General features: G+C 46.3%; 1 protein-coding gene across 3 annotated transcripts in view; it reads right to left on the reverse strand.

The window, feature by feature from the left end:
- Positions 1 to 18,933, reverse strand: part of LOC142472277 (uncharacterized) — a 114,028-nt gene that overhangs the window by 27,777 nt on the left and 67,318 nt on the right. For all 3 annotated transcript variants that reach the window (XM_075579244.1, XM_075579242.1, XM_075579243.1), the window contains 3 exons: positions 4,702 to 4,920; positions 4,078 to 4,155; positions 1,778 to 2,053 (listed from right to left, as the gene is read on the reverse strand). In XM_075579244.1, coding sequence (XP_075435359.1) covers positions 1,778 to 2,053; positions 4,078 to 4,155; positions 4,702 to 4,920 — 573 coding nt within the window. The remainder of the gene's footprint in view (positions 1 to 1,777; positions 2,054 to 4,077; positions 4,156 to 4,701; positions 4,921 to 18,933) is intronic.

An 18,933-nucleotide genomic window follows, 5' to 3' on the forward strand; every position in this document is an offset into this window, starting at 1 on the left:
TCCATACAAACATTAAAATATTATTAGATTTTAGGTTATTACCTAAAGCTGTGGGACCTACAATCTATTACTGAGCAATGTATTTGTGACGAGAAGTGCAGCCGGACGGTTAAAATAAAGGTTAAGCCAGGTCCTGCTGTTCTTTTCATCAAGGTCATTGCCCGTGTCCCAAGGGTCATTGTGAGGCACTGGAATTGCCTGTAAAGATATTTTCCAAAACCATGTGAAATTGTAAATCTTTATTGTACTTTGAAAGTAGTGGTCCTGTGTATGTTATGCTTTAACACGTATGGGGCTGCAGTACCACCTTGTTGGACATAGGGAGAAAGCGGTCTCTGACCTTGCCCCCTAAGAACCATACCCCCCTCCTGGACAATTGATTTCCCTGGGCTGGGGTCGCCCATGAAAGTGCACATAGGCCCCCATTTCTGGCCAGTTTGCCAGGACTTGGGAAGGTAAGGAGGAAAGAGAAGAGTCCGGGCAAGGTTCTGACCAAAGGGCTTTCACGGATTGTGCCCACGAACTGGAAACAGAGCCATTTTGGGGATCACCAAATCAGTGCCATCTTATCCGACCTCAGGGAACTCTGAGACGGATCAACTCGCCTGGTAATGGCAGCCGTAGGAGCTTTCTCCGATTGGCTGATCCGTACAGTGTGTCCCGCTCGATCGGACATCACGATGGGCAAACGGCCAGACCTGTAACCACTCCCCCTCTTCTCTGATTGGTCCATTTGTTCTTCCCAACGCGCTGTGATTGGTCGTTTCCCCATAGGTTTGAAGTGGAGGGGAAAAACTACACAAATGCCAGTCTGCTCCAGCGTTCCAGGGAGTCGGATGTTGCTCATGGGTAGTCTCAGTGAGCAGAGACTTCCTGGAAATACGAGCCCGCGGGTATCAGAGGCTTTTGTAGCCGTAGAGGCCTGATTTGTGGAAGACGACCTGGGTAAGCAGACTTATGTTGCGCCCAGCAACTAGTGAGCTAGGACCCCCAGTTTGCCCCGTAAGTAACAAGTCTGGCTACTTTATGCATTTTATACCATGTTTTGTGTGTTTTATGCTGGTGATGTTCCCTGTTGGCTTTTGCCAGAATACGCCCCTGTTTGTTTAGTTAACCCCTTACTCTGAATTGTGCCGTGATCCCTGTGTAAGTCGTCTGGTCTTCCGTGACAGTATGAGCTGTAAGAAATATAGGGGTTCATAAAGTAGAAAGCTGCACAATGTTTTACTTGGGTGTATTAGCATTCATCTGATCAAAATGCTTCACCCAGTGTGGAACAGCCAAAACATGTTTGCAGTGTACAGATCGGTGATTATCAAGTCTGGTCGATTTTTGAGGTTTACGTGAATTTAAAATGACTGAATATTAATTAAAATAAAATAAGATGAACCAACTTAGATCTAGCCTGAAAACTATGTTGTCAAAGGAGCAACGGCATCACTTGTATTTCAAGAAACCATTAGCATTATTGTCATTTCAAAAAGATGGAGAATAACGTATTTATATAGACCAGTAGTGGTGCAGGATTTGGGGTAATCTATGTGGAACTATATCCCTGGCTCACTCTGTTCTGGCTCTGTGCCCGTAGATGCCAAATCACATCATATTGAATCTTTCATTTGCCAGGGATCGGAGTTTAGTCTTTATAAATGTGTAAACTTGGGTCAAGGAAGCATAAAGTCAGATAAGGGATGAAGAACCACAATAAATGACTTGGTAAACTAGGTTAGGCAACCTCCGAGATGGACATAGAAGCTGATAACTCTGGTGCTCTTACCCCGTTTGCTAAAGACAGGTACAGGTTTTCGGTCATTGAAGGTCTTGTCTGGTTCTGGTTCCTTGCTGCCTCCTGGTTTCCACCGTGACTCTGTTCTGACATTATCTGGAGCTGGTGCTGTTCCGGAGGGCAAGACATTCTTCTCAAAGTAGCCGGGGTTGGTGATGTTCCCAGCTGGGTTGTACTGTCCCACCACAAAGAAAAGCCCATTGCCATCGGTGGCCAACCCCACACCAACCTCCCTGGAGTCCTTCCAGACGACCTGCGTGAAGTGACCTGTGAGGTTCATAGGAGCAGAGCATGGTGAGAAGAGCAGAGCATGGTGAGAAGAGCAGAGCATGGTGAGAAGAGCAGAGCATGGTGAGAAGTGCAGAGCATGGTGAGAAGTGCAGAGCATGGTGAGAAGAGCAGAGCATGGTGAGAAGAGCAGAGCATGGTGAGAAGAGCAGAGCATGGTGAGAAGAGCAGAGATGGTGAGAAGAGCAGAGATGGTGGGAAGAGCAGAGATGGTGAGAAGAGCAGAGATGGTGAGAAGAGAGGCAGAGGTGGTGCTGGACAGCTGTGTACCGTAAGCAGGAACATGTTAGGATCGCAATACCCTCGCCGACTCCTTCCACCCCTCAGTGCTGCAACACCTTTATTTATCACTATAAAAATCCCTTTGGTGCTAGTATGGTAAGCACAGCAATGTATTGCAGTCTCTCATAATATTATTATCTCATTGTAGTCTCTCTAGCAGCAAAGGGCTAGACATATTGAATATGACATTTGCCTATCTTTATACTGTAGTTGATCTGAAAACGAGAACAGTGAAGCCTCAAAACAGCAAAATAAAGATCCTTTAAAGCAGCAGTTTTTGCTGATCACTCATTCTTTTTTTATACATGTTTTAGGAGATCTTTTTTTCCCCTTTCCAACACCGCTTTTGTTATTGAAATCTCATAGTCCATTAGGGAGATAGGCAATTGAAATATTAAGCGTTTATTAAGTATTAAGAGGTGAAAATGGAGCTCTCCCCGTAGCCCATTGCACTCTAAATTTTACTGTGGTGTCATCAGAAGCTAGATAAAATCATTAAATTGTAATACTAATTTAGCCCTCTCCCCCCTAAGGGGTTAACAGCCTTAAGGGGCTAACTGTGTGGGATCTGGTTACTCCTTTCCCCTTCATGTGATGCAGAATAACTATGCAGCAAGATATCGCCCCTCCTCGTATGTCTTGTGACCAGTGATATCCCTATAAGGAGAAAGCAGGGTATATAGAGTTCCTCCCCATGTTCTAAAAACAGGTTCCTCTGAGTTCAGACTGAAGCCTCACCGTGAGTCCTGTAAATAGGTTTGTGTGTATAGTTATGTGTAATAAGGATATCCCGTCACCATTTATTGTTTTCAAAGAAGGAACGTGCCCTCTATAGTTGGCGTCTACGGCAATGGCCCAAGATAGTTCCCATTAGGGAAGAGCAGTGAGCATGTGCTCAGCAGGGAGTTCTCAGAGTAGATGCTCAGGAGCATAGTCGGATCGGCCCCACCGGAAGCTCCTAAGTAAACTCCCGATCCAATATGCATGGAGACAGTACACAGAGTGATGGGATACTGATCCCCCAAGGACAGTGTATTGCCACCATAGGCCCACTTGTGACACTATACAGGAGATTGACAATCTAACTAGGACTAAAGGAAACAAGCGTACGTACCTCCCCAGTGTAGGAGTGAGAGCCATCAGTGGAAGAAGCACAGAGTAACCATATTATTTGCCACCAGTTAATGTCTGAGGGTCAGTCTGTTATTGTGTGGCGGGCATTATTAACGGATGCGGATAAAGCTCTTGCTTGTACTATAAAAGTTCCTTGTACCCATCATTATTCTACCTGCATATATGCATGCCCAGCCTGCACCTACCCAGCACCCTGACCAGGTCTGAGAGACTGAGCCCAGCCTGCACAGACCCAGCACCCTGACCAGGTCTGAGAGACTAAGCATTGCCATGAAAATAGTTGAACTCAATGTAAACCGCTTTAGAGCTGGGAAAGGAAGGTTTCACGAAGAGAACTTTTTTTTCTAAAGTGGGACATGCTCAGTCAAGAAACCAACATTATAGGACTTAAACTTATTTAGGCTTCTGGAAGTGATTGCTGCGTTATGTCAAGTTAAAAAGGTTTCTATGAGAAGCACTGATATCGGGTCATAATGTCCCATTCAGTGGAAGGAACAATGAATGTGACTTTCTTGAATTCGGTCACTGGGAAACCCTTTCATCGTATTGCTAACACAGTTTCCACTCACAGGAGATCAAAGTGTTACCTGTGTTACTGCGAAATCCAGCCCTGTTAAAATCATAATTCTTTATTTCATCGTACCACGAGTCCACAGGCTCGTTACCTGGAGGCAGAAGACAAAATCATTTGGGGTCATTATTATAGATATCCATCAACAACTTGTTTGGGAGCAATCCGATACTCCGTTTTCTGAAAAACTATACAACACAATTCAAAATCCAGATGCCTTGACTGAAATATAACATTTCCCCAGATGTTGCCTCAAAGTTAACAGGGTTAGCAGTGGACTTTGTAGAAGGAACAGACATGCTTTTGTTCTCATACTCGCTTGTAATGTAAATGTCTATGGCACAGGTGTTATAAATACTTGAAAAAGTGTTGAGATTAATGTGTTTAATGTATCACAAATTAAATTACAATACGCTTGTGGCCCTTCTGCCCCTAAATGTTTTCAGAAGAGCCCTGGGATAGAGGGCTCGCAGGTGGATGTACAATCTTGGGTAGATGGCTATTAGCTACATGGCACCTGAGTGGGCAGAGCAGGCAGTGTTGTACAAGTTCGGATTTAGGGCTATAAAGTCAGATCACTGACCTAGCTGTGCGGGGGAATATTAGGCAGTGCTGTAGGTAACAAGCGCATTGCATGTACCTGGCAGTTCTCTGGCGCTGGAGCTGTATTTGTAGAACAGGTTCTCTCCATTGTCTGTTCCGCTGTGTTTCAAGGTTCGGATGGACAGCAGATGATTGGCCCATTCCTGAGCGGATCGGCAGAGGTCCCGGTTAAGCTGGAGGGGGGATGCTCCATGTTTTTTCCTATAGGTGTTATGGGCAGACAGGAAATCGTTCTCAAACTGGCTCTCCTCAGCACCTGAAGAACATAACCAATACGAGCTGAGACAATCATCTTTCAGAGGCTGCTACAGATTTCTGCATATCATTTGGGTTAATACCTTTATTGTTTAGAGTTTCTCCAAGGGCACAGAGGGGGCACAGGAACTGTCAGTTGCAAAGACTGGCAGGTATCTGTGTTAACCATTGTATACAACAGTGAGTCTGTTCCTAGACTGTGCACCATGTATGCAAGTGTGTGTTAGTGAGTCTATATGTGCAGGATATCAATGTTTGTGCAATGTGTGCATCAGTGTGTCTATATGTATGTCATTATGTGAGTGTACATCAATGTGTCTGTATGTGCATCATTATGCGTGTGTATCAGTACATTTGTGCAGTGGGGTAATTGGGGGTCTGCAGGTATAATGCAGATGTAAGGGGCACCATACAAAATATCCTGGCATTACTGCCCTCTCCCCAACATCAGCTAAATACCTACATCGGGATCTGGATAAGAATAACTCGAAGATGTTAAGCCAATGTTAATAAGCTGGAGTTCGGACTATTTTTTTTGCATATATTTATTTTCAGGATACCATGTTAACTCAGGGAACATAACATCCGTTCCCGTTTTAGGTAACATCACGTTAGGAGCCCTGATCTCACGGAGTTCTGTGGATATAGGCCACTGTCATCCGATTCAGATCTGCAATACATTTACAGGCACTATTTGTCAAGGAAACCATATACAGTTTAGTGACCTCACTCCACCAGCCTGCATGTTGGGATCTGTCCTGCATGCAAGCTACACCTCTAAACTTCTTCAATCCAGCTAAACCTTCAAAGAGCTGAACACTGAATCCTAACCAGATGGTGACAATGTGATCAAATCTACATACAGTATAGCAACAGGATGCAACCTGTTTTCTGTCGGAGAGCCAGAAATACACAGTGCATGGGGTTAACAGGATTAGACTTTTCTGGAAGGACAGCCACTATGCCTTATTTCCCACACTCCCTTAGTAGGTGCAAGCCTCACCTCATTGGAAGCCAGTGTCGCTCGCTAGATCAGGGGTGCTGAACTCCAGTCCTCAAGACCACTCAACAGGTCAGGTTTTCAGGCTATCCCTGCTTCAGCACAGGTGGCTCAATCATTCTGACTGTGCCACCTGTGCTGAAGGGATATTGTGAAAACCTGAACTGGAGGTGGCCCCCTGAAGACGGGAGTTGAACACCCGTGATAGAGATCATTCACTAAGGCTTGGAAATGAATGAGCCTACATCAATATAGTCCCATACATTTCAATAGAGCATCAGCCCGAGATCAGAATTATTCAACAGATTTCCTTTTTGGACTGTACACTCCAGATTTCACGCATCTGAATGGGACATACATTACTAAAGAAGCCATAGACGACACTGTTTTATTTGAAGATATATTTTTTCACAATGAGGAATGTTACAACCCCTAACATATGTTATTTGCTGTGATTGTCACTGCCCAGCTTGGTGCCGGGAGTTGTCTGACCCTCAGACCTCCAACATGACTGATCGGACAACAGAGACATGAGCCCACGCCCCACAGCCAATCTGGCTGCATACAAGTCAGGCATTTACAGCCAGATTTGGTGTTCTCTGGAGCCCACTTCATTCCAATCACTGAAGTCACTGGATATCGGTGAATCACAGCATTGCACTGCAAAGAATTCTGCTGCTCCTTGCATTCTTGATTTCTGGAAGTCTATAAGGCTTTGAACTGGACACATCTTTGTCCCCCAACAACAGATTTGATAACATTAGAAAAGAGGCATCTAAGAGAGTACTGTATATGATAACTATATACAAATATATTTGGGGACAATACAAGGAGCTTTCAAAAGAACTATTTATCCCAACAGCAGTACAAACGACACTGGGTCATACCGTAGACTTACATTATACCGGGCGTGCTAGCACGCGACGCGCGCGTTGTGTGTACAGGCAAAGCGATGACGTGCACGCCTAGGAGGCGTGGCCATGATGTCACATGGGCAGACCTTCCTGTGATTGGCTCAAAGTCTCACGTGACACGGCAGCCACTCGAAAATACAAATTTCTTTGTGTTTCCACCAAGCTGCCGCGCCAACGCTGTCTGCCATGCGCGCGTCGGCAGTGGATACACTGTCATAGGCAGACAGGTATGTTCCATTGCTGCGCACGCGCTTACCATAATACATGCATTAAGGTTGGAGGAAAGGAGATTTCACCGGCAACAAAGGAAAGGGTTCTTTACAGTAAGGGCAGTTACAATGTGGGATTCATTACCCAAGGAGACTGTGATGGCAGATACAATAGATCTGTTAAAAAAAAAAAGTTGGACATCTTTTTACAAAGGAAAGGTATACAGGGATATACCAAATAACTAAACATGGGAAGGATGTTGATCCTGGGGGTAATCTGATTGCCAAAATTTTGAGTAAAAAGGGAATTTTTTTTCCCCCTTATGAGATATCATTAGATGATGTGACACTGGGGTTTTTTTTGTCTCTCTGGATCAATATACTGTAAGTCCAAATATAGGATAAAGTAACTTTAGTCTATATTTAGCATAGGTTGAACTTGGACATATGTATTTTTTCAATCTCATCTACTATGTAACAAAGAAATCTATGGTATACAGCAAGGGAGCGCAAAGTGGGGTGCGGGCGGTTGCAGAGGCCATGTGCTCTTCTCCAAGGCATTTACATGAAACGCCTGGGGATCGTGTGAGGCCTCTGCAACCTCAACTTACCTTGACTCTGCCGGCTTCAGGACTCGTCTCCATGGCAACGAGGTGTCAAATGACATGACGTCACATGCCACAGCAACGTGGCGTCAAATTACGCTGTGGGTCACATGGCGTGATGTCACATGATCCCGCTGTGTCATTTGACGCCGCATCAAGGTAAGGCAGGGGGGGCAGCAGCAAAAGTTTGTGCTCCCCTGGTATACAGTATATCTTTCTAACACAGGACACCATCAACACACCTATCAGAGCAGTGGTTTCCAACCTTTTTTTGGTTAAAGAACCCCAAGTGAAATTCTAAGAAACCCCCAACCCTCTCTAATAGTGCGTCTGAGATCAGATGCATTGTAAGGAACCCCAACCCTCACTAATAGCACGAATGAGATCAGATGCATTGTAAGGCAGTGGGGTAAGTTAGGTTTACAGAGGCCCTGCAGCTCCCCCGGCACTTAATTTAAGTGCCTTCGGGAAGCGCGCAGGGACTCTATAAACCCCGCGCCCCCGGGTTGCGCCCCCCCAGTTTGCGCACCGCTGTTGTAATGGACCCCAACCCTCTCTAATAGCGCGTCTGAGATCAGATGCATTGTAAATTCTTCTGTATTTGACACAAATTTTCAAATGAGCAGAAAATTGCAGGGAACCCTTTAGGGATGCCAGGGAACCCAAGTGTTCCTAGGAACCCTGGTTAAAAAACACTGTATCAGAGACATCAGATGGAAACTTGGATGTCTCCACCCCCACACAGATACAGGCCTCATGGACATCTCCTGCCACCAAAATAATACTCCTTTGCCATATTGACAACAAAGCAGGGGTGGCCAACTCCAGTCCGCAAGGGCCACCAACGGGTCTGGTTTTCAGGATATCCCTGCTGCAGTACAGGTAGCTCAGTCATTCTGACTGAGCCACCTGTGCTGAAGCAGGGATATCCTGAAAACCAGACCTGTTGGTGGCTCGAGGACAGGCCACCGCTGCAGTAGAACAACATATCCCATACGCATACATCAGGGACACGAGAGGTATCTGTTCGGCTGGACCAAACTCTATGCCATCTGACACCATCCTAACATCCACACCCTCAAACCCAAACTGGACCAGCTGCGCGGATGGACCAAACTCCATCCTGAGCCTTACTTAGTCCCGCGGAGAGTAGAGATGGGCGATATTTTAAAACATTTCTATATCGCAAACACTGAGAATGTATGTATGTATGTATGTATGTATGTATGTATGTATGTATGTATGTATGTATGTACACACACACACACACACCTTTATACAACTACAGTATTGTGTACAAAAAGGAGTACACCTGAGATACTGGGAAAATATGCCAATTTTAAATTTGCAGGTGTGCTCCTTTTTGTGCAAAGGCTTTCCCCCACGATGTATGAAAGGTGTGTTTGGGGAGGTATGTCTAGCAGTTGGGACTCTAGTAAAATACGACTATACCTCCCTCTCTCCCCCACCCGCTCTCCCTCTCTCCTCCGCCGCTCCCTCTCCCCCACTCGCTCCCCCTTTCTCAAACACAATTCCATTTTCGCAGTGGATTCAAACTTTGGCAAAATGTTTGCACTTTTACCTTTTGTTTCAACTATGTCCCTAATTATTTTAAGTAGTAGGTCTTTTCATGCATTCTCACAGGTAGTGTTAGGACCTGCATACTGGTCACGCCGTGACGGGGCTTGCAGGCTTATAACGCTTTGGCCAAAGGGTTTAAATAAATGACCCTTACTTATGAGAATACTAACATTGAAGTATTTCACTATGTATTTTGTCACATTGGATGTAGCATTGGGTATTTTTGTCTTCTGTTGTATACATTTGGCCGCGCTCAGTAGCACTCCTTTTGATATATTTATTGTGGTGGGTTGGAGCTTGCTGCGATTGTGTTTATGTCCCTTATTCCCTCTAAATTGTAAGCTCTCACGAACAGGGTCCTCATTATCATCTGTATCTGTTCTTATTTGGTACGTCATTCTGTTTGTCATTTTGTTACCCCCATTGCACTGTACTGCAGAATATGATGGTGCATTATAAATAAAAGATTATAATAAGTATACCTCTCCATAAAATAGAGTTAAATAAAGCAGTAGTACAGTGGTAATATCAGTAGTTGATGTGGGTGAACCTGGTTTGAATGATTGTGTGAATTCTTCATGACCCTAAGCAAATCACTTTGGCCCACATCCCCCTTGGTCCCCTCTTCTATTCTGTCGCTGTACTTAAATTTAGCCAAGATACAGGGTGACGAATTCTAACGTGTTCTTTGAATTTCGGTTTGTTTTTCCTGCAGGTATGTAGCAGGATTTGGGTTATTGTTACATTTCCCCAACACACACGCCCAAGAGACTTAACAGGTACAGTACAGAGGCTACAGAATGTGCAATGTGTTCTAAAAAGAGAGCAGAGCTGTTTCACTGTGTCACAGCTCACATGCAATGTGTAACCCTGTCACTGCGGAGAGGGAGGCTGCTACTTCTGCCCCGAGAGCCATATGGACCAAATCAACCTCCTTATTGGGGAGAATCTCTGAATTGTTGCTGAAATATTAATCATTTTCCTGCTTCCTCTATGGAAAGATTCCCCTCTTCACAATGCAAGTCAGTGGAAAGCTTTAGAAATCCTTCAGCCGGGCTATCCTGTACAGTATCTCTCTGAAAGTCACTTGGCTGGCATCCTAAAAAGGAGATGCTTCATTGCTCATAAATACCGGAAGGATTCCCATGGGGTAGGGAATAAAGCAGCGCATGCCCTGAAGAAAACACGATGGGAGCGAGATCGCAATAAAAGTATTTATTTGGCCATCAGCAACATGCTAAAACAAAAGATGCAGGAACCTCCAACGCGTTTCACGCAGTTGTGCACATTGCTCAGCAAAGTATTGCCTCAAGGTAGGGCAGGTGGCAATGGGTGTTCAGGAGGATGTATAGTGGCACTTATGCTGGTAGGTTTAACCATATGTAACCCCCTATGCCAAAGGGATATATATATATACAGTGGTTGACAAATCACCAAAAAATCTACTCGCCACACAAAAAAATCTACTCGCCACCTAGTACCAAACGTGTGCTGCTTGGGCCAATATTTACTCGCCCGGGGGTTAAATCTACTCGCCCGGGGTGAGCAAATGTATAGGAGACAGCACTCTGGTAAGTTTGATCACAAGTTTTTGTATTGAAAAAGACACATACACTGACGTTTCGGTCCCCCAGTGGGACCTTTCTCAAGGTGGTGCGGTCCCACTGGGGGACCGAAACGTCGGTTTATGTGTCTTTTTCAATACAAAAACTTGTGATCAAACTTACCAGAGTGCTGTCTCCTGATCTCGTGCTTCAAACGGTATCGTATGGTTTATTATTGCTTTATGGGACAAGCACCCAATTTTTTCTACTTGCAAGTGGAGTGCCGGCTGCTTCTGTGGAATTATATATATATATATATATATATATATACACACACACACACACACACACACACACACACACACACACACACACTCAATGCAATAATACAAAACCCGGAGTGTTTCCCCCCAAAGTACGGAGGGTGCCTGGGCACCTATAACCCCGGTGTCCGCACAAGCAATCCCACCCAAGTGCGAGTTAGCACTACCCCCGTGTTGGTACACGGTGGTACCTTCCTGGTCACAGACCTAACCAGACAATAATGGAAGGAGGAAGCTGGATCAGGTCCCACGCAGCGGGGCCACCAACACAACTCCCCTCACACCTTATCCAGGCCGCGGCGACGTCTCCAGCCGGAGGGTTCCACCTCTCTGCTGCCACGTGCAGCTCTCGTCCAAGGTCGCAGTCCACCACGTGGACGTCTGTCCCCCGGCGCGGCAGGGCAGCTGTAATTCTGTCCTTTCTGCATAATTAGTTCTTTTTCCAGGAAGGCTTGCATCTTAACAACAATGTCTCTCGGGGGTCTGATGGTCTAGTTCTGGGTCTCAGCGCTCTGCGTGCCCTGTCCATCTTCCAGGTCCGCTCCTGTGTTGCGTCCGTCATGTGAGAGAGTTGTTTTTGTAGATATGGGACTAATTCTTGGGATTCCACCGTTTCAGGTATACCCCTGATCCTTATATTAGAGCGTCTCCCCCTATTATCCAAATCTTCTATATGCAGGAGCATGTTTTGTATAGTCTCGTCCTGTTCTTGCACTTTGTGAGTTACATGATCCTGCACTGCTGTGACCGTTCCTGCTTCTTTCTCCAGGTCATCTACCCTATCTCGCAGAGTAACAACATCCTTTTTGATCTTAGATAGTTCGGTTTGAAACATTAATGTTAAAATCTGTTAACAGTTTTTGTATGTCATCTTTGGTTGCTAGGTTAGTCAGATCAGTCTTTGTAGCATATTCTATCTTTCCCTCAGCCATTTGAGAGTCTTTTTCCTTACCCTGCCCAGGCGAGCCTTGCGGGGAGTGAGATGGCGTTTGCGAGTCCGCTGCGCCTGTGTGCTTTGGCGTTGCTTCCGATCGTCGGAACTTCTGAAGCGTGTTTACAGCTGCTGTGGGTTTTTTTTCTTGCAGCGTTTGGCATTTTCTACAGTTCTGTTGCTGCCTTGCACTTCTATTTTGTTTTAGTTTGCAGTTTAGGGCAGTTTTAGTGAGTGTTGCTAGTATGTGGCTATATAGTCATTTTGTTTGGTTTATATAGTAGTGGTAACCCCTCTGCGGTCACTGTACCTCATCTAGGCGGCCGTCCCGTCCGATGCCTGCCACATCTCCCTCACTCCCGTGGGCAGCAGCCATCTTGGGTCCTGGGGCTGGGAGACACGGGCCAGCCGGCCTGCCAGGGCTCACATCCAGTCTCCTGACTGTGTTCCAGAGGGCAGCTGTAATTCTAAGGTGGGGAGGATCCCTATCTGGGTCCTTCACAACAATACAGAACTAGAATTTGGGCTCAGGGCCTAACTTGGGCCTGCGGGGAAGTCTGGCCTAGTCCAGGGGCTTACTAGCTCACTGGACACTACCTCTTCCCTTACCGCCTTCGTCAGACTGATTTGCGGTCTCCCGTAAAGGATATCCTGCTCCTCCATGCTGCATACATTCCATTGGCTGGATCAGCCCACGTGTTCAACCCTCCCCCCCGAGGATTCTGGGACTCGTAGTTCCGTTTCAGTCCGTGCAGAGCCATTCAAAATGGCCGCCGCGCTGCCGATATTGCGTATGCGCGCCTTGACACAAAATGGCCACCCTGATAAACTCCCTGATCGCGTGGCGCTCCGCCGGCCAGCTGAGCTGGAGGTAAGGAGGGGGACTGCTACACATACTATGACAGCTTAAATAATATACCCAGCTAAAGTGGGAAAAGGTCCATGCTAACATGCAAATGAGGCAGACATGGCAATAAAGGCTTCAACCCGGAAAATCATTGGGGTGGCCTTCATCCAGTGGTGGATGAAGCAAAAAAGCACAGGCACAAGTTCAACACACATACATATATATACAAATAATCATGTGTGGTTCTGTGTGTATATCTGAATGTGCAAATCCCTATACATCAGTACATCTTTGTGTAGACTGTGTGTACCAGTACCTTTGTGAGTGTATCAGTGTCTCTGTATTAGGCCGCGATTATACCAGAAATCGCGCGCGACGGCGCACAGCTTCAAAACAAAACAATCAAATGCAATGGAAGCGCACATACCAATCGCGACGCTAGCGCCGCGACGTGCTGCAAAGCTTCTGTCTCATCAAGAGATTTGAGATTTTGTTTTTCACAGGCGACGGCCGTGTCCCGTGATTTTCACGGCCGATCAAAGTGCGTGGCGTCACGTGAGCGGTTCGCCCTCATTGGCTGAACCTCACACTTGACCATGCTGTCGCGCGCTCTATGGCCTGCCTCATAGACGTGCGGCCTGTTGATCACGCCGCGCGTGCGCTCGCTGTATGGGCGTGGCCTTATGGTTAAACACCCAAGCTGTCTCTGTACATAGTGCAACATTACACACAGAAAACGCAAAGTGAATCACTACAGGGCATACTTGGAAACCCATTTTCCTGCACACATCTGAGAGCCACACATTGCCCCGAATAGAATATTTAAACCACCGGCAATTTTATCTGACCCCCCTTGATCCAGATGGGGTCACAGGTCGTAGCTTCTATATACTATCTCAGCAGTATCTCCCAGTATAATGAGCAGGGGCTGAAGAGGGATAGTAAGGAGAGGAACAGTGAGTGCCATTGCTTTTTTATTTTATAATAATAGCATGTGCTAGTTGTACGCAGAGCTTTACAGAGACATTTTGCAGGCTGTGGTCCCTGCCCCGTGGAGCTTACAATCTATTTTTTGGCGCCTGAGGCACAGGGAGATAAAGTGACTTGCCCAAGGTCACAAGGAGCCGACACCGGGAATTGAACCAGGCTCCTCTGCAACAATCTCAGTGTCAGTCATTGTCTTTACTCACTGAGCCACTCCCTTCTCTTATATATAACCTTAGGCCGAGTCCATAGAAGGACAGGCCGCGCTGAGCCGTGCGGACGCTCCGCGCTGAGCCCCTGCATCCTCAATGAGGATGCCTTAAGAGGGGGCTCACGCGAGCGTCCGCAGGCGTGCTAAGGCGCTGGAATTGTCAGCCGACAGCCAACCTGTTTTTCAGCGCGCTGTCGGCTGAAAACATCCAATCAGCGCGGAGCTGCGTCAACGTCACGGCACCGTGACGTCGACGCGTCGCGGGCCATTGGCCCAGCGACGTCACTGCCCCGCCTCCCTCAGTCTCCCCCCGCCTCCGATCGCGCCCGCTGGCTCGCCTGCATGGGCATGAAATCGCGCAGATTTCAGCAGGCGAGCCTCAGCGTCAGCGCGGCTCGGAACTCCTCACCCCTCTATGGCCCCAGCCTTAGAGTATCACAGCGGTTTTATTTACATTCCGGGAGGACCGCTGGTTTTTTTTTAAAGGTGTATCCCCGGATTGACTCATTTTTTAATTACACGTTTCCACTTTCACCTTCCATTTAAAGATAAATAGCTTTATATTAGGAAGACTCTCTCCTCCTCTGCTTAAGCATAAATGCCGTGTTCATCTTTCTAAAATATGGTCCAAAAGAGATTTGCCCCCATGTTAAAATAAATTAAGCTTTTTCTTTTAAGTCAGGCACAGTATCATAGTATCACTACTTTGACCACTGATAAGAAGGTGTGCGGGTGTATCTTTGCACAGGTGTGCGGGTGTATCTTTGCACAGGTGTGAAAATCTTAATGCACATCTGTAAATATCACTGTGTATATCTGTGTTGTGTGTATACATCAGTCAATGTATTTATGTCTATTCTGTGAGTATCAATGTCTGTGGGTACAGTGTCCGTGTGTATTTGTGTTGTTGTGTGTGTACTGTGTGTCAGTGTCCATGTGTGGTGTTGTGTATCAGTGCCTGTGTCTGTGTGTACTGTTTGTGTAGTGTGTGTGTGTGTGTATCAGTGCCTGTCTTTGTGTGTTGTGTGTGTATCAGTGCCTGCCTGTGTGTTGTGTGTGTCTCAGTGTGTGTAGCATTAAAGATCAGCAACTGCAGTATAAATGGCCGACATTATCATTAACCCATTCACACCCCATCGCGGCTCCTCTGTTTGATCTATAGAAAATGGTATCTAATTTATAGTCAAATTAACAGCGGTTTAAAACAAGTGATGCCAAATTTCACAAAAATCTATTACGAACCAAAACGGTGGCACTTTTCTAGACGTGCCAATCCTCTGCCCCCTGCTGACACATCAGTACACTGGGCAAATGCCCAGTGGATCCATGGGCTGGGGCCACAGCACGCCCGTGGGCCGGTGCTGTGCAATGCATCACAGTTACCGAGACCCCGCGCAATGAGACCGATTGCCTGGGGAGAGAGTGCGGAGCCCTCCTCCATCGACGTCGTGGCGCCATGCTGGGTTGCCACCTGCGACTGAAGGCCAACCCGGAGATTATTAATTTATTTTAATTAAAGGCACTTACCTCTGGCGTCCTCCCGGAATCTTCCCGCTGCAACTCACTTCAATGTGGCTGCGTCAAGAGACGCTGCGTTGTCATGACAACGGGACGCTATTTGACGTGACGCGGCATTAAGTTGCCATGACGTGGCGACGCATGAAGTCATTATCGCATAGCAACGGGCGTCATGTAATGCTGTTACGTGGCGTTTCCGTTGGCATGGCAACGCGGCGCTGCCATATTGCCAGTAGTTGCAGGGGCGGATGTCGGGAGACGCCGCCGCCCGCCCAGGGTTACCACGACCCGAAGGTTTACTATGTAAACCCGTAACCTGGAAACACGTGGCCAAAATCTGTAGTTTCCGGGTGAGACCCGGGAGTAGTGGCAACCTTGGCGCCATGTGATGCTACATTGTCATGGCGACGCAACGTCACAACACCGTGATATCGCTGGAGGAGGGCAGGTAGGTGAAATGCCCGGGTCACATTTCACCTCCAATCAGCTCCTGCGTGTTACGATAAATGCAAACATCTTTCCACTGAGATCTATTTACTGCTATAGAAAGGTACCGTTTCCCCCAATATAACATACTCTGAAAGTGAGCTCTGGGAGCAGATTAGTTCTTATATTTTTCCTAGCTGTTTTTCCCCCCCATTATATTTTATATTTAAATAGGCCCAAAAGCCTGCAGTAGAGTGTTCACATGGCAGCACCTGTTTAGCCTCACTTCCCCCCCCCCCCCCCCCTCTCCTCCAGGTAGCACAGAGCTGTTTTCCATGCAGACTACAACTAGTCTTATCAGAAAAAAAAAATCTCATCTTCATTCCGTTAATATTCTTTGAGGATTACTGATGCCACAAGGCGACAGGGGACTAGTAACCATATTAATTTAGGTTTTGTGATATATATAGCTCAATCTAAGAAATAAATATATATTATTGTGAATAAACATACATGAATAGTAGTATGTATTGTAAACTGCCCCCCCTACGATATGTGCCATTACTATAGGATACAAACTCAGCTGCCGCACCACACATCGTATGTCTCTCTTATTTGTATGGTGCTAACATTCCGCGACGCGGTACAATGTGGGAGGGAGGAGAAGAAATTTGTATAACAAGAGTCCATATAATATAGGACACATTGAGGCAATAGGAAGGTCCCTGTCCCGAGGAGCTTAGGATCTAAGGCTTCGTCCCGTCGGGCACTGAGCGCGCTTAGTACTCTCATCGCTTCACACTTTCTCTTCTGAGAGTGTGAATCAGCCCGTTCACGCGGCGTGTGCGCGCTCGTGCATGTACGCTCTCCCAAGCTCGGTGCTTGGGGAGACCAAAAAAAATTGAGATTGACACATGCTCAGCTGAGGTAAGTGCACACAGAACACAGCCAGACACGCACACAGCCAGACACGCACACAGCCAGACACGCACACAGACACACACAGAGACACACAGACACACACCCCGGATCCATGCCCCCCGCTCCCGCTTCCAAAATTAGGCAGGACACCCTGCGCTCATGCTTTTGAGAGTTGGTGACACCACTGCTCTCAAGCATGAGCGCGATATCAGCGCCAGCGGGAGCGCAGCCAAAAATTCAAACTGGGTGAAGACAACCCAACACTGATTATAAAATGCGGCAGTAACGAGCGTCCAGATTTTATTCTGTTAAATAATTGTGGCGTGTGACTATTGTTTTGATTTATTTCTTACTCTGTAAACTCTTTCGCCGGCACTTCTGGTAGCAAAAGGGTTAAGTCCCCTGTTTTACTTACAAACAGGCCCTGGTCTTGCAATAAAGTGGAAGCATTTAGCCATGCAACACCCTCCCTACTCTTCTTGAAGGCTCTTTCACAAGTCAAGATAGTTCTTAATGGCACTGCAGATATGAATGTATATCTTTTTTTATACTGTATAGCGCTCACGGTGTACTTACAAAACAGACAATACAGTACCGGGAATTATAATACAATAAGTGCGACAAAGTCAGACAATAGGAAAGGCAATCCCTGCCCCGCAGAGCTTACAATCCAAGTGGATTTAGATCCCTATATAGATGCTTATATTACAGGCAACTTTAACGGAGGAAAGAATGCAGACATGCTCAGGAGCAAAGATACTAACTGTAATTATTACTATTAGAGAAATTCATATGCTTCTGGGGGGTGTGGGGGGGGGTGGATTTCTGCAAACAACAAACTAGATAGCATCAATAACTCTCCTACAACAAACTAGATAGCATCAATAACTCTCCTACTGGATACAAAAAAAAGGCAAAAACCTACTTTAAAATAAAAATATAGAAGTGCAATTGGGGAATGGCAAAGGGTCACGCCCTCTGTTTCTCACCCCAACATGCTAAAGCCCTTCCCAGCAGCGGATGGGTTAACCCCACGCGCTGAATATCATATATAGAAGTTTAGGCATACAAGCCTCTTTTCTTGGGACATACTTGAAAACGAGGGGTAACACTCAATGTATTACTTCCTGGTAAAACATTTTTATAAATAAATAAATAATATATAAAAAAACACCAAAATAAAAAACACCCCCAAAAAAAGGGTGTTTCCCCGTCTCTTCCTACAGAAAAAAAAAGTCCTATACAGTTGTGATCCATTTTGCAGAAGAGTAGCTGACACAACACACACACAGTACCACTACTTTTTTTTTTTTTTTTTAAAGCACGTTGGCTGCTGCCTTGTACCTACCTCTTGCCCGGCGGCGTGAGAAGCAGCCTCCCATCTCCTCTCCTTCCTAATCCGGCCAGAAGCTACCCCTAGGCAGGCCCCCTTCAAATGCTCAGCAGCAGCAGGAGGAGGAGGGCTGAGTCACATTACTTGGTCCTGTTGCTGGGATCTTACAGGCTAGGGCCAGGGGGCTTGTTTAGAAAGGATGCAGCTTGGCCTGTGGATGCTTATTACACACTCTTGTTCTCATTCCCTCCTCCTTAAGGGGAAAGACCCAGACACTAACCCCTCAGCCAGGCAGTGGCAGAAAGAAGAAAGTTTACAGCAGCTGCATTTTAACTACAGCCTCAATACTGCCCCTTTATGCAGGAAATAACATCTGTAGGGGACTATCTATTTGCATCCCAGACACCCCACAGACGCACATGGGGGAGGGATTAACCTCCACGGTGCTGGGGTTGTAATACCAGTGGAAGAACTCAGCCATATAACACAGGCTCATACTATGTTTCAGGTTATAGGATTTGGACAAGTTTCAGCTTGCAACCTGTGCTGCAGAAAGCATATTATATTAAAGCGATATATACATACAGCTATTGTCAGGGACTACTAAAGGGATTTTAAAAGCCCATGCAAAAGTATTGATCAACGCAGTAATCCTAATGGGAAACTA

Source organism: Ascaphus truei, chromosome 21 (assembly GCF_040206685.1).
Source record: "Ascaphus truei isolate aAscTru1 chromosome 21, aAscTru1.hap1, whole genome shotgun sequence".
Lineage (NCBI taxonomy): Eukaryota > Metazoa > Chordata > Amphibia > Anura > Ascaphidae > Ascaphus > Ascaphus truei.